Raw genomic sequence first — 27,681 nt, forward strand, 5'->3', positions numbered from 1 at the left:
CTCGGCAACATGACAAACAACAGATACAGTTACTAGTGGCCCTCGGAGTTAATTGGCGGCCGTTCCTAGTGTTACCATATCCCAGAAAGGCCACTCCAGTTGAACTTATTAAGGATGGGTAAGGAATCTCTTAAGCAGTGGATGAGTAAAGAGAAGTGGAGGAGGAGGGAGCAGTAAGGTACAATGGGACAGAGAACTGGATTGAGAGGAAATAGGAGAAGGTGTAGTGTGTGTGTGAGGGAACCCCGCATGTCTCCTGCTCTCACGGACCAGATAATAAACCCACACTGAATGAACTGCTCGAGATTTATCAGCGGAGTGGTGGGACAAACCTGTTATCTTGCCTCATTAAGTTATTGGTGTGTGTGTGTGTGTGTGTGTGTGTGTGTGTGTGTTGTCACTAGCCTCTTCTGTCTCCCCTCCTCTATTTTTCCTCGTGTGTTGCGGCGCCTCACTCAGCGGTGTCTTGTCGGCTGCCACCATGTCAGGTCATCGTCGTCAGTCTTAGGGTGTGGTGAGTGTGTGGCTCTGAATGTGGGCGGTAAGATGTGTATGGTCAGTCGTGGGTGGGCAGCTGGGTATATGAGGGGGAGGGTCTGGTATGTGGATATGGGTGGTTTGGTATGGTTTGTCGGATGTAGGCATGTGGATATGGTTGGTAGAAAGTCGAAATTTGGCTATAAGTAGTGTGTTTGGATTGGTGGATATGGGTGGTATGGTACAGGGGGGTGTATATAGACCTCAGGTGGATGTAGAGGGGCGTTAAGCCTTACAGATGAGACTCGTGGGGTGTTTGTAGAAGTTATCAGGGGCGGTGGGCAGAGTATATAGGTTAGGCGGCCACTTAGCATAACCTGGTTCAGATAACACCAGCGGTAGGGTATGGTCACTTACATACACACCTCTCTCAATCCCCCTCGCAGTCTGTCACACCCTCCCAGCCTCTGCCACACCCTCTGTCACACCCTCCCAGCCTCTGTTACACCTCCACGCTCCCTCCCAGCCTCTGTTACACCTCCACGCTCCCTCCCAGCCTCTGTTACACCTCCACGCTCCCTCCCAGCCTCTGTCACACCCTCCCAGCCTCTGCCACACCCTCCCAGCCTCTGCCACACCCTCTGTCACACCCTCCCAGCCTCTGTTACACCTTCTCCACGCTCCCTCCCAGCCACTCTCACACCCTCTCCACTGTCCCTCCATTCCCCCTCCCAGCCACTCTCCACTCTTCCTCCCAGCCACGCTTACAAGACATATCTTCCTCCCAAAGCGAAGAACGAAATGCTGAACGAAACGAAGAGCCTGACGGTGACGGCCTTGGTGCGAGCGAAGGAATCTACTGTAATTGTCTGTTAACATTATTTCTCTAAGCGGGTCACTGTACACCCTCTCGCTGATGTGATCGGGTGGGACGAGTACGAACACTTCCTAGAGCAGGGGTTCTCAACCAGGGGGGAATTTCCCCCCTCAGGTTTTCAGGGGGGGGGGGGGAACTGATACTAATATGGAAAAAAAAGGATTTTCAGTATTATATGCATATTATTTGGAATGCACTTTTTGAGGCAGACAATCTTGGAAAGGAGGGGGGAATGACATTCTGACATATGGTGAAAGGGGTGCATGGGGCAAACAAGGTTGAGAACCACTGTCCTAGAGTGTTTTCTTTAACCACTGTAACGACTGTGGTGGTGAAGAGATGTGGTGACTAAGATGTGGTGACGGTGAGTGTAAGGTGACGCCCTCTGCCCATTCACACAGACCCATGACACCATTAACAGCTCCTTTCCACAAGGCGGGATGTTCAGCTTAAATTTACGATTGTAAGCTCAGAAGATGACAGTAATTACGTGGGATTAAATTCACTCAACAGTTCAGCAAACCATATGCGGAAAACTCGATAAATGTAATGAATGTTGATTACGGGAACCACACACACACACACACACACACACACACACACACACACACACACACACACACACATACACACACACACGAAGACATCTGCAAACGGTTTGACTCGTGAAAGCAAGGAAAATCACTAAATGCAGCGATATATCAACAGCTTTCTGAAAATAAAAATGCGGGAATCGTTATAAAACAGAACAACAATAATAATGACTTTAAATTTCATTGAACACAAGGTCTCCTCTGGGAATCATAAAGCGTATATGTGAGGCAGTAGAGGGCGTATCAGTGAGGCAGGTGAGAGGGTGGGAGGTGAGGCAAGGCGTAGCGTGACCACCTCCGCCTCACGTTGCTCACACCTGAGTTTGTTTATGTTTACCTGGTGTTAGATCACTCACACGAGACTCTAGTTTATCACGTGGTGGCGCGCGTGGGACTGATGGTGATGGTTGTAGTGGTGAGGCTGGTCTGGTTATGGTTGTGGTGGTTGTGAACGTACATTTGTAACATCTGTTTAAATGCACTGAAAGTAAGCTATATTACAGTCACATGTGCGTTTTTGTCATGGAGAGAGAGAGAGAGAGAGAGAGAGAGAGAGAGAGAGAGAGAGAGAGAGAGAGAGAGAGCGCCCACTGGAAGCCCCCCCCTCCCTTCTCTACCACCACCACAAGCACCTTGACCTGCTCGTACCACACCCACCTAAACAAAATTAATGAACTTCAAGTTGCGGGAAAATACGACCTTTTTAATAACTTCTATATAGATGGAGTGTTGGTAATGGCGTGTGTGTAAGAGAGAGAAGGAGGAGGGAGTGGGTGGGGGTGGGTGGGTGGGTGGGTGGGGTGGGTGGGTGGACGTTAGAGTCGAGGCATGACAGTTCCCCAGGAGGAGGTCGTCTGTCTGGTCTTAACAGCTAGGTACACACGCCGGGCATTTCCGGTTATAGCGTTGGGGTGCCGCCGGTGAGGTAGAAACAGTGACACACACACACACACACACACACACACACACCATTTGTAACACCCGTTGACTGTTTCTATTAATAGCACCTGTTGACTGTCTCTCTTGTTATTTATATCCCTTGTTAACTGTTATTATTTATACATTGCTGACTGTTATCATGCCTTACTGTCATCACCTTATCTACCTGGCGTCACTCGTGTTGCCCTTTGCCCCCCCTGCTGGTGGCTGTCACCCATGATAGATGCCCGTCTTGTCACCCCCCGACCTTCACCCCAGCGCGACTCTCCACACTGCCTTTCTTCCCTCACATAGTGTTGGGAACTTTACCATACCTGTCGGAACTACTAATTATCACCGCTGATGGGGGGGGGACACAGGTGCTTTAACCTCGACCTTACTCGAGACACAAACTTCCGGTGGTACTGGGGAGAGTTTTTCTAAAGCCATGTTAAATGACAGTAAGTTTTTGTGGTTTTGGTCCGATATTGATTTCACTTCAAAGGATATCCCGTTTTTCCAGGAGCAATTTATCATTTCTGACTGACGATGATACATGCAGCCTCCCCCCCCCCCTCCAGTCTTTATAATAAATGGGACAGGAAAACTTGACGCCAACACGGAAACACACTTACGACAGGAACCTTACAAAAACACACACAACCGTTTCCCTGGCGTAATAAGCCACTTCCGGATGTGTGATGGTTGCCAAGATGAGGCGTGTGAGGCCGTGAGGGTCTCATGAGACTCCATCGACCACAAGGGTTGTCTCGTTAGCGGGAGAGCAATAGATATCTGTTCCAAGGACGTGGGATGTCATGGCACATAAATAATTGTTAATATCTACAAATACATTCGTCACATCCCCCCCCCCCTGAGCTAATTATTCAAATTATCCTTCATGCTGACTGGAAAGATTCTCGAACACACAGTAAACAAGGCCCTCCGCTCCCAACCCTCCCCAAGCTTTCCTTTTCACGTCTTTGTTAATAAACGCTTAAAGAAACCCGTGAACGAGGTATTATGGAATAAACAAAATATAGTACATGAGATAATTATTTGCTGAGGATTATTAACCACTTGTGTTAGGCTGAGACCTCCTGGTGGTGGGAGTCTGTGCGTACGAGCGTGTGTAGTAATTATTATTATTATTATTATTATTATTATTATTATTATTATTATTATTATTATAACAAAAACACCTGCTATCATCATTATTTGCAGTCGTATCCATTAATAGTTGCCGCTCCCCCCCCCCCCCTACTATCCTTTTTCCAGGTCACCTTCCTCTCTACTTCGGAAGCCGTCATCTCTCAGCCACAAACCCTCATCCGTGACAACGCCTCCCGGTCAGGTTACTCTAAGGCCTCCTTCCCTCGCCTCCACAACACCAGCTAAAACAGCCACTAAGCGCTCCCTCTACCTACAGTACATACCTAAGCGACCTCTTGTTTACTGATGGCTACAGTACTTACCCTCTCTTTTATGAACCTTTTGTGGGTGTTGTGTAAATTACTCCTTTAACTCTTGCGGATTTGTAAGTGATACAGAACTCTTTAAGACATAGTTTTTTAGGTTGTACCGAAAAACAACGTGAGTCTGGTGATACAAATGGACGCTGACATTGACTACCTGTCACTGAGAGCATTAAAAGAACGCACGAGTGGCTTTGTATATAACTTCAGCCATGATAATTTTTGCCTTTCGTTGCGTGAAGTGACTCATTCAGTGTTATGAGCGGTTACCTGGTAAGATCCTTACTGCCAGAACACCTGACACAGACACTCACAGCGTAAATTCCATTTTTTGGGGTCTGGTTTCTCGCACTAAATATTCACATAACTGATGCTTGCGGCGGAGTAATTCTCACAATTTGCGCGCCCTCGACCTAGAGTGGTGCAGCATACATCACTCCATCAATAGCGTAGAATTTTAGGAAATGCTTAAAGTAGAACAGCGACTGGATAGATTACAAGTATTAGTGTGAGAGAGAAGCAGCTGTTGGTGTCTTTAGTTTACACTGTATGACTCGTCACGTCTCCGGGGTATGAGGAGAGATAAGAGCTTTTTTGGTTCCAACTATTCCCGCCATTTTGATATTCGAGTAAGACGAGCACCAACATTTGATTTCGTATCGGACATTTTGAAATAAGAGAGAGATTCAGCTTCAGTTGTCAGAGGTCGAGTACGTGTAAGTCATCACAAGCACAAGTCACAATAGCAGGATGATGTTCACACGCTTCTGAATCACTTATAACGAAGTAATGGATGGAGAAGTATTATATTTTGTTCTTGAGTTTTAAAGCATAAGAAATCATTGTTTACCAGGAGCCTTAAACCTGAAGACTAAAAAAAGGACAAACGGTGTACATTCGTTTATTAATTTTGATATATATTCTATTCACCTCGTTGCCAGGGGGTGAGTTACTCTCGACATGGCTGGATCAGATTACAAAGTGGAGTGTTCTTGTGACTGTGCGTTAGAATCACCTCATCATGTGTATCTAGAGGTCAGATGTGTGACAGGGCAGTTGTTCATCAGTGCCCCGGTGGTGTGGGCGCCGGGACAAAGGCCAGAAGCGACCAACCTGAACCCACAAGCGCCAACACCTCGGACAGCCATGAAGGGTTGGAGGTTGTCGGTGTTGATCAGCCAGATGGGTTAGGTTTGGTTAGCTTAACTTTGGTTACGTTGTGGTAAATTAGATCTGTTAAGACTGATAATGTTATAATACGTTTTGTTATGTTTGGTTAAGTTAGATCATTGTGCTTGTGTACGGGGTCACCTCTCTGTTGAATACAATCGTCTGCCATTAACCAGATTTTAAAAGTGGTGTTCCCGCAGTGAAGGGGTTAACGTGCAAACCCTCCTAATTTAGACAAAACAAGGCCGTGAAGACCCTAACAGTCGCCGTTTGCAAATGTATTTGTTATATTGTTTCACATCTGTTCTCTAAATGTGTGGAAATGATACGGATCACCTGCACATTCTTCCCTCAACTTATTTCACCTAAAGGTTAACCAGCCACCCTAACGCTAACCTAACCTCATCTCAAATATTGTTAGGGTGGTTAGTCATGTGAAATAAATTGGGGGCAGAATCTGTAGGTGACCCAATGATACCGAGCAATAAAACAACAAGGGTATTCGTTAATTAAAAGATTATGCTCGTTTAATGAAAGATAAGTTCAACAAGACTCGGAATAAACACAATAATTTGAGCTGGGTAATCAAAACAAACGCCACACGACAACTGCCTATACAAGACTCATAACACTAATCATGGAACTCGACAGTAACTTAAAGTGAAGGGACATTAGGGTGATCAGGTTAAGAGATAAACAGCCATCATGACGAGTCTATTACAACCATTAGACTATAAAACGTCCATAAAGTGATAACATGCGAAAAACATAAACACTTCAAATGGTACGAGCAGAAGAGTTAGCAACGGTACTGGAAAAAAAAAAGACCACGAAACAGTTGAAGCTTATTACGGCCAGGTAGTGATTATAGGGTACACTTGTAAAACCTAGCAAGCAGTAAATATCCATTATGGGAGAACACATAATTATCTCACTCACGACAAGACTAATACCATCCTAGAGTGTTCATAAAACTAATTTTATATTAGACAAAAAAAATGGCGGCGAAACACAAACGGTATTAGATCGCGAGAGGACTATGAGATAGACTTTACAAGAGGCGAATAAGAATTGCAACCTAAGAGTACATTCTCCCGTCAATGGTAAACGATAGCGAAGAAATGCTAAGCGCCAAGAAAAATTATATAAAGGCCAAACAGCAATTGCAACAAATTATTTCCTGTAAGACACCAATGTTAACGATCAGAAAGACCAATATGAGATCAGATCGTATGAAGAAAGAGTACTCACTGGAACGTTGTAAACAAATGACTGTCGCAGTGCTGGGTGGTGTGAGCTCCGGGGTCCATCTTAGTAGTACTAGTGGGATACCCGGGATGTTTTGAGACCCAATAAGGATGTTTTATCAGTTAATAGAGCTGTCTGGCTACTCAGTGAGGATGTATCATTAGATCAATCTGATAATACCGTCAAAGACCACCCCTGGCGGGCGGTCGGTGGTGTACATACGATAAACCCACAACGTTTATGACTTTGTTTACTCATAACTACATGTAATAATCTCTTTATTACTATGAAGATCTAGATTATCATCCAACACACCTGAAAACGAAATTCTCCATCAATTGATCTACTTTGACTAAACGTAAATCCGCCTATAGTAAAGTTGTGAGAGAGGTTAACGTGAAGATTAGGCACGCCCCGCTTATTTCACCTGATGATTAAAGACCCTAATACTAAGCTAACCTAATCCACCCACAGGTAAACGTCGGGGTGTTTGATCATCAGGAGAAATAAGTTAAGATGCCTAGTCTCCAGGTGAGCCACAACAAACACAGATGAAGGGGTCAGGGTTAAGGTCAAGGGTCAGGTGGCTAACCCTAAAAGGTGTCGAGATCGGGGGATATTAAGTCGGTTTTAAGAAATCAATTTACCACGGAGAGGGACACGGGGTCATGTGTTTATGTCGGCGTTGTTAATAGTCAATTCCTCGCGGTCCTTTTCCCTTGTAGTTAACCCCTTTTGAGGACTAAAGGGTTCATTCACCTTCCACAGAGGGTTCAATCATCGTCCTAAAAGGTTCAATCATCGTCCTAAAAACTTAACCATCATTCTAAAAAAAAAAAAAAAATATTTCCTGTATCTTTCTAATCTTGAATGCTTAGTAAACGAACTGGGAGATACTAATGTGTGTGTGTGTGTGTGTGTGTGTGTGTGTGTGTGTGTGTTGCGTAATGTATGCTTATGTATCTGTATTGTGTGCGCGTAAAAGGGAGAGAGAGAGAAAGAAGTGCCCCAGTTTTCTCTCTAGGTAGGTGGGCATCAGTGTGAGCCAGTCATTAGAAAGTTTAGGTCGCCACCATCACTGCTGCCACTATCACTCATCACTACTATCAATATCCTCACTATCACTACTATCAATATCATCACTATCACTCATCACTACTATCAATATCCTCACTATTAATCATCACTACTATCAATATCATCACTACTATCAATATCCTCACTATCACGCATCACTACTATCAATATCCTCACTATCACTCATCACTACTATCAATATCCTCACTATAACTCATCACTACTATCAATATCCTCACTATCACTCATCACTACTATCAATATCCTATCACCATCACTACTATCAATATCCTCACTATCACCATCACTACTATCAATATCCTCACTATCACCATCACTACTATCAATATCCTCACTATCACGCTACTATCAATATCCTCACTATAACTCATCACTACTATCAATATCCTCACTATCACTCATCACTACTATCAATATCATCACTATCAATCATCACTACTATCAATATCCTATCACCATCACTACTATCAATATCCTCACTATCACCATCACTACTATCAATATCCTCACTATCACCATCACTACTATCAATATCCTCACTATCACGCATCACTACTATCAATATCCTCACTATCACCATCACTACTATCAATATCCTCACTATCACTCATCACTACTATCAATATCCTCACTATCACCATCACTACTATCAATATCCTCACTATCACTCATCACTACCACCACTACAAATACCATCGTCAACACCATTACTATCATCATAACCATCCTCACTGCCTTCAACACTAATACCACCACAACCACTATCACCACTACTACCACCACCCAGGTTACAGGTGTCCTGATAATGAACCGGGTGTCACTGACATACTACTACCTGAGCTTTACCTGGCCTCGATTCTGGGGTCTGACACGAAAAAAAACATGTTGATCTTTTGTGTGTACCATAAGTGTGTACCGCCAGAGGTCCTAGACGATACAGCCACATTTTGTACCGCCAATTTACACAAGAAAAGTAAAACAATAAATATTTACCCTGGCTAAGTGTCACCTCACTATGCCACACAACTGGGGACGTGGACGTGAACCCTGGAAGCTGGGAGAATCATACCAGACTATGTGAACCTCAGTTTTCAGTTGAGTGTATCCTGAAGAATATATGGGATTGACGAGCCCGTTCGTGATGGTGATGATGGTAACGGAGGAAGTGATAATGGTGATGGTGGTGATGCTAGTGGTGACGACGGTGACTATCTCCCAGCGTCAGCAACAGGTAGACAGCATTATAACGCCCACGAAGGGAACACAACATCGGCGTATATCATTTACCTTTTACACACCCAGAGTACTCTTCACCCCGCTCTCTATGGCGTCACCCAAGTTACTCTTCACTCCGCCCTCTATCTCGTCACTCAAGGATACACCAAGATTACCACCCTCATCCACACTCGTTTGGATTTAACTGCCATAAAATGTGACTCGTAAAACTGTGACTCTTTCTGCCAGCAAGCAGCCGAGGGGCCATAAGAACCAATTAGTTGCAGGTAGTGAGGCGCTGCGGCTACGTCTCATGTCTGATCAACACTAAATTACTTCATTTTTTATATATTCTCTTCCTATCCATCCGTAGACTAGAACCGTAAAAGTGCCAGCATGAGTATTCAGAATCTTTTGGTGCTCCTCTACATCTTAGAAAACGCGAGTCTTTTGTTGTTGTTTTTTTTAGGTCGATATTGGTAATCTTTTGTGATCCATGTACTATTATCCTGGTGTATACTTCTCGTGTTGAGGTGTGGCTAGAGTGGGGGGGGGAGCCATTTGAGGAGGAGGTGGGGTAGGGAGGGAGGGGATGTGTTTAAGGAGTGGTCAACGTACTGGTAGTTGTTAGGGAGGCAGAACAAGTGGAGACGCTTACCTCCAGGATAGAAGTTAATGAAACTTCCAAATCATTGTGAGGGAAGAACAAAAAAACATGTACCTGAAAACTAGTGTTACCAGTGCCAGTTGCCAGGGTAGATAAGCACTCACATCCACTCCTAAGCCCCACCCTCCATGCACACACACACACACAGTCACTTTAATCCGAAATTACTTCGTTCTATCTCGCGTTAATATTTTTTTTTATGCAAAGCAAATTATGATCACGACTAAACTCACACACAACCTTCCTTACTTCTCACGTTGGCTGCCTAGGTAAGCGAGATCATGACTATCGTACGAAAAGGCTTATTATTATTGTACCTGATAGAGTATGACGAGAGCTGGTCGAACAACGCACAAAACACCTTCGTTTGTCCGGTCGAAGCCTTCACACCGCCAGCATAGTGACCCGCGGGCGTCACTCACCTCCCGGATCACAAGCGCTGCCGTCACTAACTTCATGTATAGTACTTTCTTTTCTCCTGTATGGAAAGTGGGTTACCAGCGGGCGGGGAGGACCACCTGTTGAAGGACCCACCCGCGCCTCCTACACTTGCTCCTCCTACATCCGCGCCTACTACACTCACGCCTCACACACCCACGCCTTCACACACCCACGCCTACACCCTCGGTTCCCACGCCTACAGTACATCTCCCATACCCACACTAAACGTCACCAAGAAGACTTAATAACTCGCATCAAGTGTGGATCTATATTCTACTCCTGCATACGTAGGATTTAGACACTTAAGGAAGGAATTAACCATAATGTAGTTTTCCAGGATCCTCGCTCTCTCTTCAAACCGGGAAACGTGTGGAATTTATTGAAGCTGTGGAAGTCGCATTTGTTCCATGATAACCTGTGACCTGACCTCACTACACCCATACACCACAGGTAAACACCATACATGCCTGTGCTTGTTCACTGGAGGTGCGAAAATAGATAATAGATTCTCGTATTCTTAAGACAGGCAGTGCTTTTACCTAATGGCTGACCAAAGTTGAGGTGGCCATGGCTATACACACTTAATACGTGAATCAATATGTAAGAAATACACACACACACACACACACACACACACACACACACACACACAAGGGCACCCACCCACCTGTTCCTTGAGTCTGCGTTTCCAGGCGACGAGTAGATGTGATTGCGCCTTGTTCCTGTCTCGGAGTTCCGTGAGGGACCGTCGTGCTTCCTCCAGCGTGGCCACCTCCTCCTCCTGCACCGCCTCCAGCACTCCCACGCCCATCTGTGGACACCGACAAGGAAGACACGTGAGAAAAACGTAGGACACACAGGGGTGAGATACAGGGAGTGAAGACAATGCAAGAAAACTGTTTGATAAATTGTGATACATTAATTATAACAAACGAATAAAAGTTATGTAAAGAAAATGGGAGAGAAGTTTTGATAAAAGAATAGAAATATTACATGGGTGTAATTTCATAACTTCATGTTGTAATCTTCATTCTACTCGTATGTTGACATTCGCAGTTATTACCGGCATTATAATTAAATACTGGTAGTAAATTCTGAAAATTGGATAATACCATTGCTGTCATGACTACCACTAGAAATAACTCAAAATAATCACCATCAACCACTGGGACCTTCATTATGTGAAGGATGAAGCACTGGTGTATTTTTCTACTTCAAACAATTTGCTAACTATGTACCAAGATTCTCTTGGTCAATAAAATATATTAAAAAACAACAACATTACAGTGACAGTTGTGTGTGTAAGATTTAAATCACGTAACATTATATAAAAGTTGTTGTCAATCTAGTTAATTATGCTGCTTCAGTGGGTGGCCCGTTATGCTGCTTCAGTGGGCGGCCCGTTATAGTGCTTGAGTAGACGGTTATGCTGCTTGATTGGGCCTCTGCTGCTTGAGTGGGCCGCTATGCTGCTTTAGTGGCTCCTTACTCTACAGGAGTCACAATGCATATGAGGCTAATTACTCTACTTGAGTTGTCCAGCACTACCTGTGTGGCTCATTACGCTACTTGAGTGACGCTGTACACTGTCTGAGTGACTTTACGCTGCTTGAGTGGCTCTGTACACGACTAATCAGAAGAACCTGAAATTACACCATGTTTTCGTGACCCTGTTGACCCTCACCCGCCATTACCTGGGTGAGGCGGGCCGCACACACGCAGGCGCCTCCCCCCATCTGGCTCAGGGGAGACGGGTGCTTGGACCGAATCCCACGACAGGAAACCTTACCAAACTGCCGCTGATGAAAGTCGGATTACCTGGAGATTAGCCCATTAGACCCCATCTTATTTCACCTAATGATTAAAACCCTAACCTAACCTAACACCCCGGGTAGCGTTCGAGTGTTTACTCATCAGGTGAAATAAGCTGAAAGGGCTATTCTTCATGTGAGGCAAAAATCCTACTACAAATGTTAAAGTTGAGAAAATCCCACAAGACAATTATTTTTCACTGACTAAAATACTGAGTTAAAATAATGAATAAAATCCTATGGGTAAAATTCCTATAAGATCACAAAGGTTAAAACCCCAACAACTATTAAAAACCATCAGATGATTTTACCATTAAGAGAAAATTCCACCAGCTGTTTGAAATCGTTAGTTGGTTCAGTTTGGATTATTTACGTCTCGGTTAGGATCTGCCACAGAATGTTACGACATGATAAGATAAGTTAGGTCTACTATGAATGCGGCAGCCACTTTTATTTTGTCGATTAATATATTTTACGTATCTGACAGAACAAACACACACACATTAAAAATAACTGTACGGAACCTCCATAAACTACATATTAAAATCGTGCATGAAACCTCCCTAAAATGTTGCAACAGCCAGCCTCACGGGTTAACACTCTCCCTGCCACCACCAGCACGCCCTCCCGCGGCCCCGCCAGGCAGGCAAGTCGCTCTGCTTGGCACCTGACGCAAGGCTCAGGTGCCCCAGGGGGAGGTGGAGGGAGCGAGGGCTGTGCTCCACCTGCTGGGTCTTGATTTGTGTTTCTTTGACCCCATAGTTCCGGGTGATCTTTGTTTGTGGCTTTGATCCCTGACTTTTCCTAGTTGTCGCTGGCACTGCGCCTCACACCTACTAAATGTTAATTATTATCAGTGCGCTTTATTAAACAAATTCAAAACACAACCCTGTTCTGCCCAGTCACTCTCTGAACTCGTTAGACAACCAAGATATAAGCAGCAACTCACATCCGTCGACGTTAATATAGTGAGGAAATTATATACGGAACTCTGTTAATTTGATTTAATCCACAACTTTTCCCTCACATTAAAACCATTAATCATAATTGGGTGGTGGTGGGGTGGCGGCGCCTTCCCACGGCCTGCAGCCACAGTTAGGCCGCCCCTCAGGCCTCAGCCTTCAGGCACGATGCTTGCCTCCTGCCTCATTACCCACACTTACTGTTCTTACAGTGAGCCAATTATCTGGGCGACACAGCACCTGTTAGTTACTGAATGATAGTAGCCAAGATAAATGTAACTTGTAGGTATATGATATACGAGACAGACGGTGACGGTGCTACTAGTTACACACCTGCCACTTTCAAAGTAATCAAAGGTTTCATTGTTTTAGTACAATTTGAACAACGTCGAAAACCTGGAGGATGACACCACTTGTGCATCACTGAAACTCTAAGCAAAAATACTGAACCGCTTTTGAGAAACTGCTTACACACACACACACACACAAACAAAATTAGAATTTCTGTACTATAAATCTGAGGTGGTAATAACATTCTTAGCCTTTCCTAGTTCTCTCCCACAGAAGTTACAGAACTTTATATTTACTTTATTATATTTACTGTAGTTAAAGTTTTGATGAATATGCCCCTAACGTTGAATGATTGTGCAAGTTAAAATCATTCTCAATTAAGATCTTACTGTAAGACTTGTAGAGATAATCTCGCTGCACGACACTACGGCACCACTTGTTGTAATGATGACGAGGATGTTGCTGGGTAATTATGAAACACTGGTGACGCAATAAATGGACCAGACAACTGAGCACATCACGGTCCATATAATTTGTGCTGACACGAGAGAGAGAGAGAGAGAGAGAGAGAGAGAACTGTGGTTAGTAACTCAGGGCAACTCAGTTATTAGTAATAAACCTGTCCGTGCTAGGCTTTTAGTATATACTTTGGGCAGTTGGGATAATACATCAATTATATCTAATTAAAAACTTGTAAACAATACCTTAGATTATGAAAAAAATATATTATTATTATTTTATAAGACTTAATGTTGCCTTCCTGGTGTGGTATGCTCGAGAAAAAGAGATGTTGTTCCAGTATTATTTCTTCATATTTTGGCGCGATGATTAAGACGGGAAATCCAGGTCTTCTAGTACAAGCAAGTGGGTGGAGGAAGAACTCAAGGGAGGGAGAGATTCACGAACTTCGTTTTTCAAGGGTTAACAGCAAACTGACGAGGATTAGAGAAACTATTCGTCACCTCGTCTTCTATAATGGCGGGCGTAATATCACAAGTTAGCAACGAGAATATTACAAAGAAGCTGGTAAGTAAAAACAAAAACAAAAAATCAATCGCACGTTGTCTTATTTAACTTTACGTAACTTTACCTAAACTTACCTATATAACCTAACTTACCGTTATTTATCTGACATTACCTAACCTAACTTAACCTAACCTTACCCTACAAATAACCTGTCTAATTTAATCTAATCTTACTAATATAACCTAACCTTACTTATCTAACAGCCTGACCTAACCTTACCTTATTTAACCTACGGACTTTTTTTTGCTAACGTTTTTGTTAACGTTTTGAGGTCATGGAATTTTATCATTTAGTTATCCCTTACGTTATGGAAACTCAGGTTGTGAAAATTGCCCATACAGAATTTATAAATTATGACCACTAAATTTAGGATATGACCCATAAATTCGACCAATACGGAAATGGGGAAAATAAAAAATAAACGAACACAAAAATCCCGATATGACGAAAAAAAAATCGGACATAATTTATTTGATGTGGATTTCTTGATGTTTGCTGCCACCAAGCGTGGGTTCGTAATGTACCCACACAGCTGGACTCCGTTTGTTAATAATTATCTCCCTGTGTATAAGATCCCTGGACCCCAGTTCTTGGATTTAACACTTCAAGACTGTCCAGTGCATTACCCTTTTTCAAGATGAGTGGAAGGAGGCCATCAAGTGTAAGTGAAAGCAGTGGTGATAAAAGTGACCGTAAAGGAATTATGTTCGATATAAAACTAGATGTGTTATGGAGTTTGATGCAGAAGAATAACTTAGCCAAATTGCAAAAACATTAAGGCTTGCTATGTCTCCCCACAATATCCATTGCACCATCTCACCTCACGCAGCACTCAACGTCGTTTGTGGTGAGTTAAATTCAAGTGTTCAGTTTATTTATTATCATTATAACATAAGATACTCGTAATCAATGTATGTGTTTAAAAATGGTTATTTTCAATCATAAAAGTGCTTGTACAGTCACCCAAAAAAGTCCTGTCGCGAACCACGAACCCCGAGATTCAGACTCGTGAACCCGAAGCAGTAGACACTGATACATTATTCTGTCCATAAATGCTTCGGATTCAAGAGTCTGAATCTCGGGGTTCGTGGTTCGCGACAGGACTTTTTTGGGTGGCCACTGTATTACTTTTTTTTTTCGAAAAAGTTTCCTTTGGAACGCATCTCCAATATTATTTTATAATGGAAATAAGTGGGAAAATGTGGTTTACGTTACGGTCAACTTTTCAAAGACGTATCCCTTCGTAACCCGGGGATTACTTATAATACTAGCGGTGTTATGTTGTCTTATAGGAAAGAGCCAGGTACCATTTTCTCCGATAGGGGTCTGTCTGTGTTGACTGTGGATTATATTTGGATATCTGTGAGGCGCTAACCTGGATAACAGCTGAGTAGTATATACAGAGCTCGACTCCTGTCCTAAAGTTCGCGTTCAGGGCCAAATGCAGTTTTTTGGTCACTCTGCCACGTTGTGTGCCGGAATATGGGTTTTAGTTCTCCAAAGTCCAAGTTACATTTTATATTCAGAAAATCTTCACAATGCAACTCCAGGTGAATGACGTCATGTGCGTTTTACACCTGAGGCGAGGACTGAATACTGGGGATAAAGGAGGTCATTTTGTAAAGAAAATGTAGTATTAAAATTGTTGAGTAATAGCATAGGAGAGATGAAGAGTGTGTAAAAGAAAATAAATATGAAGTCAGAGAGTATCAGAGGCTCCGTGGTATACACACACACACACACACACCCTGGGGGTCACACGGAAAAGAGCAATTCAGTGAACAACGGAAAATCTCATCTTTATACTGGCCAGCCGAGAGTGGTGCTGGGATTGCGGGGGCGAGGAGGAGGAGAATGAGGAGAGAGAGAGAGAGAGAGAGTGAGAAAGAGTAGGAAGAGAAGGAGGAGTAGGAGGTGAGGATCAATATCAAGGTTACGGTACAGAGAACGATAGCAGTAAGGTCAGGCGACTGTTACCTGAGCTTAAGTAGACACCAAGGCCAGCTACATTGTCTTGACTTTACCTTCACTCTGGTCCCGGTGGGAAGTAACAGGTCAGCCACCACAAGCAGCTATACCTAGCCTATCTCTAACACCCCCCCCCATCCCTGTGTCACTTACTACACCACCACCCACACCACTTCCACCATCATTAGCTCAACTACTGTCATCACTACTAACACCACCACCTGCACAACCACCATCACAATCCCACCACCTCCATCACACACCACCACTACCACCATCATTCACTCGCTGATCACCCCCTCCCCCACTCTCCCTCGTAGCAGGTAAACAAAGAATTAACACCTCCGTGATCTACCATAGTAAGAAAATTGCCTCTTATTATAGGAAATTATCCCTCCAGGGTAAAAGCCGGAACCCAGGCCAAAACGGCGCCTCTTTATTCCTCTTTTATAGGTCTCTGATGAGGTTCAAGGTGAGAGGGAGGGAGGAACAGGTGTAGCCCGCAGATATATTACTGTACCCATCACAGCTCCTGGGAAAATCTTTACGTGGTCGACAGTTTTAAAAGGTCCGTGGTACGAGTTAGCCTTGATGCTCTCTGTCTCTATCTTGTGAGTTATTGACCAGGCACTGATTGTGAGGGCTAGTTAAGGTTATTAGGAGTTAGACTGTATTAATAGAGAGAGAGATATTCAGTTGACAAAGTAATGTCTCATTTAGGATGGAGTCAGTGAACCTCCAAGGGTAGACCATTAAGAAGTCATCTTGTCCGGACGCAGCAGGAAGAGGGAGGCATGACAGATGGACAGTAATTGCACGACATGGTAGCGGAGACGGCCGAACTACCCTAAACACTCTTTCTCCTTTGTGTCTCTGGGACAGAGTTCATACCCGGGGCAGGACCTAACCGCCCCGCACACCCCCAGGGGCAGTGGGATCAGCTACCGTTCATCCACACACACACACCTGGCGGGATGGTTACCTTACCTCTGTCTCACTCACTCTCAATATTCCAGAATGTCGCCTTTGCATGAAAGTGATATCTGGGTTTTTTTCCACTGATGGGTGATTGTTGACACAGCTCCTCAAAGATGTAGTAAACAATGCACACTTAATAGATTGTTGGTACTGTATACACTCCATCTGCGTTGTGTGTAAGTTAGGAAAGTTGTACAATATCCTGGTCGCGAAGTAGCAAGTGTATACGGCTTTCACCACCAGACTTGGGTTATAGCAGCACGAGAAACACGAATTTCGCGTAATACGATGATCTGACGATTATACAGGGTGGGGCAGAAATAACTGACACATGAGGGTGAGTTAGGAGTGAATGTGCTCCTTATGTGTCAACCTCACAAGCGTTCCAACAGTCATGGGCGTCGCTAAAATCTTCACACGAGTAACTGGATCCAAGAGGCAGCTGATTTTTCTGGATTTGAAATAAATATAAAATTCATACTTTTAGTTAACTTCAACTTCAAAAGGTATTTACTTAAGATGTAAACGTAAATGATCAGATCCAACAATGTCTTCGTTAAGGAAAAGGCTGAAGTTACTCTGAACTAACGACATAAAAGTAAAATAGCACATCCTTCCTGCATTCGCGGTCACTGAGTTATCTCCTTCATAAACTACTGTACTGTATTGCTACAATTAGGTAATATCCTGCAACGTGGAAACTCCTACCAACGGGCGAGGGCAGAGTCCCGGCGGCGTGGCGAGCGTATGGCGGTGAGGATAGAGGAAGTGGGCGGCGTATAGTTGTGAGATTGCCCACGTATTAGCGTTGTAGTACTTGTACAAGACAAGTTTCTGCCGGGCACTGATGTACTGCTGGGAACACATGAAAAACAACTTACCCGCCACGTTAACTTGGTTTTTACTGACAGAGTATTGGGTTTTATATCTAGAAGTGTAAGTAACAAGAGTGCAGAGGTCTTATTGCAACTATATCTTGCGCTAGTCAGGCCGCACCTCGATTATGCGGTTCAGTTCTGGTGCCCCTATTATAGAATGGATATAAATTCACTAGAGTCGGTGCAGCGAAGAATGACAAAAATGATTCCGGGACTTAGAAACCTTCCATATCAGGATAGGTTAAAGAAACTTAACTTGCATTCCCTAGAAAGACGAAGAGTGCGGGGAGATATGAAAGAAGTATTTAAGTGGGTGAAAGGAATCAATAAAGGGGATATAGATAAAGTTCTTATAATATCCGAGCAGGATAGGACTCGGAGCAACGGATTCAAGTTGGATAAGTTTAGGTTTAGGAGGGAGATAGGAAGGAACTGGTTCACAAATAGGGTGGTGGACGAGTGGAACAAGCTTAGCAATTTTGTAGTAAGTGTGGGAACTCTGGAAAGTTTCAAAAGGAGGCTGGATAGATTCATGGATGATAGAGAGTGGTAGTAACTCTCGACAGGAGCTGCCATGCACAGGCCAACCGGCCCATTGCAGACTCCTTATTTTCTTATGTTCTTATGAATGAGCTGTCTGGGTGCGGCTTAATCTCAGGTGTTAGTACCTGGTCCAAGAGTTAATTTCAAGAGTTTTTACATAAGCAGCGGTCATGCTTGAGTTATCCTGCATACTGATCATTAGGTGATGTGTGTGTTGATGGGGCAGCGAACGTCACCACTCCCACACCTGGTGATACTCTTCGACCAGGGGCCCTTGCCACTGTATACTATGAAATGTTAATAGTTTACCATTTATTATCATATTTCTTCAAGAAATCGGAAGAGGTTGTACAGTTTACTTAACGGGTTGTATATCTGCAGTTTATTAAGAAGATGTACCAAGAAACGTACGACACGAACAGTGAGTCAATGTCTGTGTAGCGGCCGGATGTGAGAGGGGCGGTACTGCGGCGGTGGGTGAGGTCAGGCCAAGGAGGCATGAACCTGTGGCAGGGAGCAGGGTCACTCCCCACACCTCCGCCCCCGCCTTACCTGCACCACCGCGTAGGTCGCCACCACCTCACCTCCTGTATGAAGAGCCTTTGGTTTTGGACACGTAATTCATTTCTGTATTTTTACGGTACGTCCAAAAACTAACCGAAGATACCAAAGCAACATCCTTCCGAGTGCCTTCATATTACACTGTATTACATAAAAAAAACATCTTGGCTGGCTGTATTTCACGTGTAAAGCAGGAAGACTTCGTACTTCAGGGTAAGTGGGAGAAGGTGTGTGTGTGTGTGTGTGGTGAGGGCGGCAGGTGGGTTTCCAGGCTGGGCCGTGGTAACCCTTGACCCTGCAGGCCCGCTGCCAGGTACACGATACCTCCGCCCTCACTAATCTCAGTGCAGTCATTACCTCGTTACTAAAGACAGGAAGATTCCGGAGTGAGGACAACCTGTGAAATAATACATGACGCCGCCAGAGACTCTACAAAGGCGGTGCGAAACTTGTGTGTAGGGTGGGCGGCAAGAGGAAGGCATGGAGAGCCACCCACGCTTCCTCAATTCAGCAGCCGCCACACATCAACCGTGCTGCCAGCTGCCCACATTGACTCTCAACCACCCCAGAACTTACTTTACGTCCCTTGTGAAACACACTCAACGCATTACTAGTTTGGCTTTAACTGTAGTCGTACGAATATCCACTGAACGTTCACGACTCCCTAAAATGGAAGTTGCATTGCTCAGGATTAGTTGTTGATATGGGCCTTGAGAGTATACATTACTCAGACTGTTGCTAGGCTGTACTGAGGAGCATCACAACAATGGACACGTCTTTCGACCGCTAGTTACTCTTTGTGTGGCGTAGATTACGCTTTTCAGCTAACTTTTAAGTTTAAGGTTGCCTAAACACAGGACCTCACCGCAGGGTGTGCCAAGTGGCGCGCCCCTTGCCCTGCAGCGCCTCTCCCGGGATCCCCAGCAGATGGTCCGCCCTAAAGGTCCTTCGTGGCTGTATCTACGCCCTCGCCGGTAATTTCTGCTACAAAAAAGGTTCAGGTGTGCCTCCCATGGTGCTCCTTGAACTTTTAGTTTCTATGATGGTTTCAAGTTCTTTGTCCAATGTTTGTTAGTCGCCGTAGCGTGTTGGTGGGTCGGTGGCGTATGCTATGAAGTAATTTGACTCTTGACAGTACCATCAGGTTACGTCTCAGATTGTGGTCATCACTGTAAACATCGCCTTCATTAATTTGTACAGTACAGAGTAATATACTCAACCTCTGGTGTTTGTACTTCACTACTGTCAGTCTCCTTATGCGGTGTAATATTTCTTGCTCGTGCACATTTTCTATCTTACCTTCGCCCCAAAGGTTTAATGATTTCGTCTGTTTTTCTTCCTGACCAATATTTACAATCCCAGTTATAAAATTTGCTTATACTATTTTTTCTTAAAGCGAAGGTCAGCGAAACAAAACGATTTGTCTAAATTCATAATATTTTTACTGACTGGCTTGACACCGGCCGGGATATAAAACACTGTTCTCTGGTTATCAATCACAGGAGACAACACGTGTTATGTTTTTCTTCTTCCTATCTCCACCATTGAAGGTTTGTTTATAATGGCCAGTGTTTTCCAAATAATCGTTACGTTTGAAGTTTGTTTATGAACAGAGTCGATGAGTTTTGGGATATTTATTTGATGGTGTCAGTAAAATAGATACTTAATGTTTTCACGGCGTTTTGACTCATCTTTTCTGTTTCCCTCCAAAACTATCGAATGTTTTCTTCCAATCACATCAGTGTGGCCATCTCTCGTGCGAACTATCACCCCCAAGGTATCAATACCCCCCTCCCCCCCCTCCCCCTCTCTCTTTCTCTCTTTTCAGTATGTCTCCTCTTCCGCTTTCTTCTCCTATTTTCTTCGCCTCCTTCCTCTTCTCACCATTATTTACTGAGTGATCATGCAATATACAGTTCAGTTACATGGCGGATCAAGCACTTGGGTACATTATTATGAAGATCTGTTGCGTTTGTTATGATTCATCTTGATCCTTCACGTAGGGAGAAAGTTCCAGCTGGGGTTCTCGTAATTATGACTCCATCAATCTTCTTCACCTGCATCTTATCTTTTATTTTGGCTGTGGTGTTCGTATGCATACAGCTAGGACTTCAATCATTGTCTAATCATCTAATCAACGTCCGGTGTAGTGAGGCCCCCACCCCGTCATTACCAAGAGGGTGACGCCTAGAGTGCTCCTCTGAACTGTGAACATCCTATAGCGGCGACCTACTTAAACCCTTTTTTTTTTCTTTTATTATGTACGTAATCTCTTCCACACTGTCGCAACTTCCTGTGTCGTTCTACCATCTCTTTCTCTACCTCCTCCTCCTCCTCCTTAACTTCCTCCCTCACCTTTTCATTAGCCGCTAGAAAAAAAACAAACAATGAGACGTGATAATTAACATCAGTCTTGCCATTTCCACCAACAAATACATCATCATCATCATAATCATTATCGTCAGGAACAAGTTAGTTTGTGTCACCTCGCCAGCATTATAATCATCCTCCTGCCTGATAACCTTTGACCTCATCGTCGTCTTTCCTTCAGCCTCGTCGCCAGTGTCTGTTTATCTTCGTTATTAATCTCATAATTGGCCTTTACGACGACCCCTGTACTATCTTGAAGCTGAATCTACGTAGAATAAACAAAGGTTGGGGGGGGGGGGCAGTGGGGATGTGGGACTTGTGAGTACGTAACCTAACCTAACCTAACTGATCGTGACGTAAAGGATGTTTATTCATCAGGTGAAATAAACTGGTGTGTCTAATCTTCACGTGATCTAACCAATTCTGGCGGATCCCTCCCCTACCCTCCCTCCTTCATCAGTGAAGAGGAAGAGCCTCAGATGCTTCCTGTCAACTGTTCCTCCCGAGTCATTACCTGCCGGGGCCACAGGAAGCCTCGAAAGCCGACATTCCCCATAACTTATGGCGTCTTTTTCCAGCTAATGATCTTTCTCGTTCCTTAGTTTAGCTCATCTCTCAGACTCGAGATTCCTGTCGTGAATCATGCCAAGGTAATACACGTGTCCTACGCCAGGCAGCTAGAGGTTCACACATGGTAGTGAGGGGCTTGAGGGCACACGGAAGGTGGTGTGGCATTATGGTAACTAACAGCGTTTTGGTGTTAGGATTACTCTCTGGGGTTCAGCTATGAGTCCAAGGATAAGTTTTCTGGGGCTGAAGTCTAAGTTTAGGAGACGATTTTCTGAGGAACCATTGCGCCCCGTTACATAAACCAAAGACTATAAACCTGGATCCAGTAGTGGGATTTATTGCCGGGATATTTGGGAACTGTTTATGTTGTTACAAGTAAACTCTCTGAGATTTGGGATAGCTGGTTTGAAGACTGTTCCTGATGCTGAGTCTTGATCCTTCGGGGAATTATCTCGGATACCTAGACTAGCATTCTCTGGAACAAGTTTACACCCTATCTAAACTGTTGGGCTTTCAGAGAAGCACAATACACTTTCAGGTGCTACACGGAAAACATTTGTCACTGGTGTTGCAAAAATCCTAAAATGTAGTTCTGTAATTTAGCCATTTTATTGGATACAGTGCCATCAGTGTGTCGGTAAACTCTTGCATATATCTATCAGAGGTTCTCGTACAAATAAATGCTGATTACCGAACCCTAACTATCGTAATAAAACAATAGGACATGTCATGTATTCTTTGGACAGTTCAGCTCGAGAAAGACAAACGATCTATATCTCTTGGTAGCAACAAAAACAGAGGAGGACCCTACCAACAAGAGAGACCCTGAGGTACTCCACCACTGGCCTCTTGTTTCGTGACTCGCATGGCAAACCTCGGCTCGGCCGCCACAAACCACGAATCCTCTGTAATAAAAAAACCCCAAGAGCGAGGCCGGGGGCACGCTGGTAACACGGTGTCAAAGGTGAGCATGGGTGGGTGGAGGGGTGGGAGGGGGGGGGGCATGTTTGGGGGTTGGGGAGCCACACAATCTGCTGCAGAACCCCTGAACGTGATTGCGGAGGAAAATTGCAAGTTGAACTTTAGAAAATTGATCTAAGCGAGGCAACCATAAAAACTGCTAAAACTGTCCTACAGGAACATAGTCTGTTTACGGATCCTGAGGCGATGAGTATAAAAAGCGTCTGGGAGGGAGATGAACATATTCAGATTAATTTTTTTTTTAAATTCTATCTTCTGTCTAAAACCTTTGTTATACTTATGTTATAATAAAACAGCGTTTGCAAGATATTTAGAAGTTCTACAACCACTATAACATATAATCTAAAGAACAAGAAGAAGAAATGAATTAGGTTCTCAGGCCTGGCGGTTCAGGTTTACAAACAACATCTGTGTAATAAAGCAATCTTTCTAATAACATGTACAGCTATATACACGGTCCTTCACCCTGCCAGTACGCGGATACAGATGCTCTCATTACATTATATATACCAACAATTTATTAAAGCACTACTGTTATTCTGATTCTATTATCATGTGGTCAGCAGTGAAAGAAAAGTGTCGTCTTGTTTCTTAGTATCGAGAATAACGTTATATCAGGGCGGTTAAAACGATCACTCGGTGGAATGTTTTGATGCGAGTGCGTATGATGTTCCATAAATGGTTCTCAATAATACTCCTGTGCTGTGTTTGTGTTCATATCTTCACCTGTACCTGTGATCGTCATACCTCGCTACCTGATAATTATCCAGCCTATCTATAATACCTTCTCATACACCATTTATTTCTGACGGTTGTAATTATATCAGGTGTTTAATGTCATAAATTAACAAAGTATGATTAACGTATTATACACTATGTCAGGTTAAATTGGTATGTGATGTTAATTAACTTTATTCTTCCTAGACATTAACAGTTATACGGTATATAAAGAAAGGTGCAATAAATACATAACTAGAAATAAAGGTTGGTAGCATAGCTCTCTCTCTCTCTCTCTCGTTAACTCAGTCTGTCATCCAGTAATACTTATAAACGCTCTACTTACTCTTGAGAACAATACAAACGGAAACACTCTTAACTTTACAATAACCTCAAGTAATAGTTCAGTCGACTCACCTGAAGATTAACCCCCCGAGACCCAGCATATTTTACCTGAAGATTTACCACCCTAACGCTAACTTAACCCAATCTAACCTCACCTAACCTAGTCTAACTTAACCCAATCTAACCTTACCTAACCTAGTCTAACTTAACCCAATCTAACCTCACCTAACCTAGTCTAACTTAACCTAATCTAACACAAGCTCAGCGCCCACCCAGCTTATTTCACCTTAAGATTAACCTAACCTAGCCTCACATTCCAGGGTTAGGTGAGTGATGGAGGAGGTGGGTGAGCGATGGAGTAGTTGGGTGAGCGACGGAGGAGGTGGGTGAGTAGTGGGGTACTGGGTGGCCCTCCTCGCTGCCTGGGGAACTAACTCGGTACAAAAAGCGAGACTCAGACACTACGGTACTTTTGCCTCGTGAGGGGGCGGGTGGAGGAAGGGGAGGGGGGAGTGGGTGGAGGGGGAGGTGGAGGGGAAGGGGTGGAGTAAGGGGTTATACTATCAGACGTTCCCAGACAATATAGGACAAAAGGCCCACTTATTCTAACCTAACCTAACCTAACCAAACGTCAACTAGTCTAACCTAACGTAACCTTATTTGATTAAAGTATCGTAAATTAACACCTCACTTAACACGATTTAACCAACAATAACCACTGTAGCTTTACCACTTGTCTGACATATGACCTAACTTAACCAAACGTAACGTAATCTAACTTTAGCAAACTGCAAAGGATAAACGTATGTAAGAAACTTAAGATCGAGTGATTTTCCCCAGTGGATAGTTTAGGCTGGGGTACCTTAGGTTAGGTTAGGCTAGGTGAGGATGGGTTAGGTTAGGATGGGCTGGGTTAGATTTTAGATCCGGTTATCTTGAGCTACGTTGGTTTGGGTTAGGGTTTGGTTAGGTTAAGTTAAGCTACGTTAAGCTGAGTCAGGATGGATTATGCTAAGCTAGGCTGATGAAGGAGTGGGAGGTGGTGGTAGTAATTCATCTGCCAATCGTTTATACTCCACAAGACCACAACCTCGGTGACATTACTGAAGCGGAAACATAACATAAATCTGTTACTCAGTCAAAATCTAAACGTTTCTCTTTTTTCTTTACGAGGAAGTGAAGCATTAAGATGTAAAACAACAACTTCCTCCTCTGTACCTCACAATATCATTACAACAATCACAACTCCAACACAACACAACACAACGCAATACAACGCAATACAATAAAAACAATAGATATGAGAAAAAAGTCGGAAGAAGAAAAGTTCCCCCCCCCCCAAGAGGAGAAATCCGATTCACAAACCAAAGTAATCCCATCTCGCCTCCCTTCCTCCTCACTCCTAATCGAATCCATTCCTAATTACACCTTTCATTCCTCATCTTGATTTATACACACAAACAAGAAAATGAAGAAATGTTAAGTAATTGTTAAGTACAGGGGAAGGAAGTTGATAATTATTATAGAAAAAAAAACAAAAAAAACAATTCCGTGTGTTATTGGGTGTCGGGGGAATGGTGCCTCTACGCGATGGGTACCTGGCCTAAGGTTAACAAGGCTTTATTAACCTCTTTGACATTGTTGTGGCATAGACTGTCTCCTCTAAGGTAACCGGGGTGTGTGTGTGTGTGTGTGTGTGTGTGTGTGTGTGTGTGTGTGTGTGTGGGTGTGTGTGTGTGTGTGTGTGTGTAAAGACCACCTATGTGTATGTATGTATGTTAGGTTCATATATTTACCTCTTATTATTGTCTGGGTGGCTTCAGTAAAAGTTGAAGTAAGAATATGACTGTGAAGGAAGACACCAAACACGTTGATATCAGAAAGTATCTCCTCTGGTTGAGGTTTGGTTAGGCTTGACACAGGCAACATCCCGGACCAGGCAACACAGCACTCAGAACCAGACAACACAACGCTCAGAACCAGGCAACACAACACTCAGAACTAGGGAACACAACATCTAGAACCAGGCAACACAACACTCAGAACCAGGCAACACAACACTCAGAACCAGGCAACACAACACTCAGAACCAGGCAACACAACACTCAGGCAATGTACCATCACCGTCACTCCACCGTGAGATGAGAAACACTACCTAAGAGACGCCTCGAGGGGCAAAAACTACAGGGCACCTGGCAAGGACTTGATCCCGTTAAACATGCCGAGGGCGGTAGCATGGAGGGGTAGTGTGGAGTGGGGGCAGTGTGGAGTGGGGATAGTGTGGAGTGGGGGCAGTGTGGAGGGGTAGATGGAAGAGGTGGTGTGAAGTTGGGTAGTGTGGAGGGTATTAGTGTGGAAGGGGTAGTATGAGGTGGGTGGTGTGGTGGGGACGGTAGTGTGGAGGGGGTGGTGAAAAAAGGGTAGTGGAGAGTGGTAGGTGAGACAGTTAATAACAGAGTTGTTCGGATACCACGAAGAAAATAATTAGGGTAGGGTGATTAAAAATAAGCAATTAGTGACAATCCCACTCCAAAAGAAGGGACTGGAGATACCTGAAGGGCGATTAAGTGCCCATCGTACTGGTAATTACACAGGCCGACACTTGTAGGGTGTCCTGGGGGGCTGACGTATTAATTAACAGTAGCGGTGTGGGCTGCCCGAGGCGTACGGTGTTGTGGAAACATGTCGATGCTCATATGTTTACTATGTTAAGAGGATCACGTCTCTTGTATCAGGGTTAAGCCACTACCTTTATTGTTGTTGTCTTTGTATAGAAGTTACGATACCTATAGGTACTTGTAACATTTATTTTGTTCTGGATAAACTTTTAGAGTCTGAAGATGTTTTAAAGTACAGAGGGGACCAGGTGTGTCAGTTCAGAATAATCACTAACTAAAGTATTGGTCTCTGGGGGTGTTCAGAATGATCGTGTAAAATTAGTCACGACTCATGTTCTCTGATGACTGAATCACTCACGTGCTTCTGAACAGATGGTAAATGTTAGATGCCTGCAGGTTAACAGTAAGGAGGAGGGTTGATGTACAGGGGATGAGCTTAAGATTATGTCATGTAAGATCAGTAAACTAGTTAATCGCCACCACCAGACAGTGTTGTGTTACCGCCCACACCACCACACAGGCGGCCTTGTGCGACATTCCTCTACAGGTTTCACCCACACGTCGCCACAGGAGGGAAAAGACGCCACCTTCAGGCATCAATTTGATTAAAGCCCATGATAAATTCCATGTTTCTTTACGGTTTCGTTACTGCGTTTTAGTACCATGCGTCGTCGTCATGAAAAGCTTGGATGAGGCCCGTAAGAGAACACGACAAAGCTTCTGAAGGAAAACTTTTTCTGATGGTCGACCACAAGTCAGTCAAACACCAGCATGAGGGGGCTTCTCTTGACCCTTCCCAACCCCAGTATTTAAGGTTGTGGTGGTGCTGGGGGAGACAAAGTCGTTCAAGTGTGTTTTGTTGGGGGGGGGAGGGGTATCAAAT

General features: G+C 44.0%; 1 protein-coding gene across 1 annotated transcript in view; it reads right to left on the minus strand.

The window, feature by feature from the left end:
- The window catches only part of LOC121879038, a 119,439-nt gene that overhangs the window by 20,259 nt on the left and 71,499 nt on the right, over positions 1–27,681 (minus strand). Inside the window, exon 2 of the mRNA XM_042385520.1 lies at positions 10,847–10,990. Coding sequence (XP_042241454.1) covers positions 10,847–10,990 — 144 coding nt within the window. The remainder of the gene's footprint in view (positions 1–10,846; positions 10,991–27,681) is intronic.

The sequence above is a fragment of the Homarus americanus genome, unplaced genomic scaffold (assembly GCF_018991925.1).
Source record: "Homarus americanus isolate GMGI-L3 unplaced genomic scaffold, GMGI_Hamer_2.0 scaffold4060, whole genome shotgun sequence".
Lineage (NCBI taxonomy): Eukaryota > Metazoa > Arthropoda > Malacostraca > Decapoda > Nephropidae > Homarus > Homarus americanus.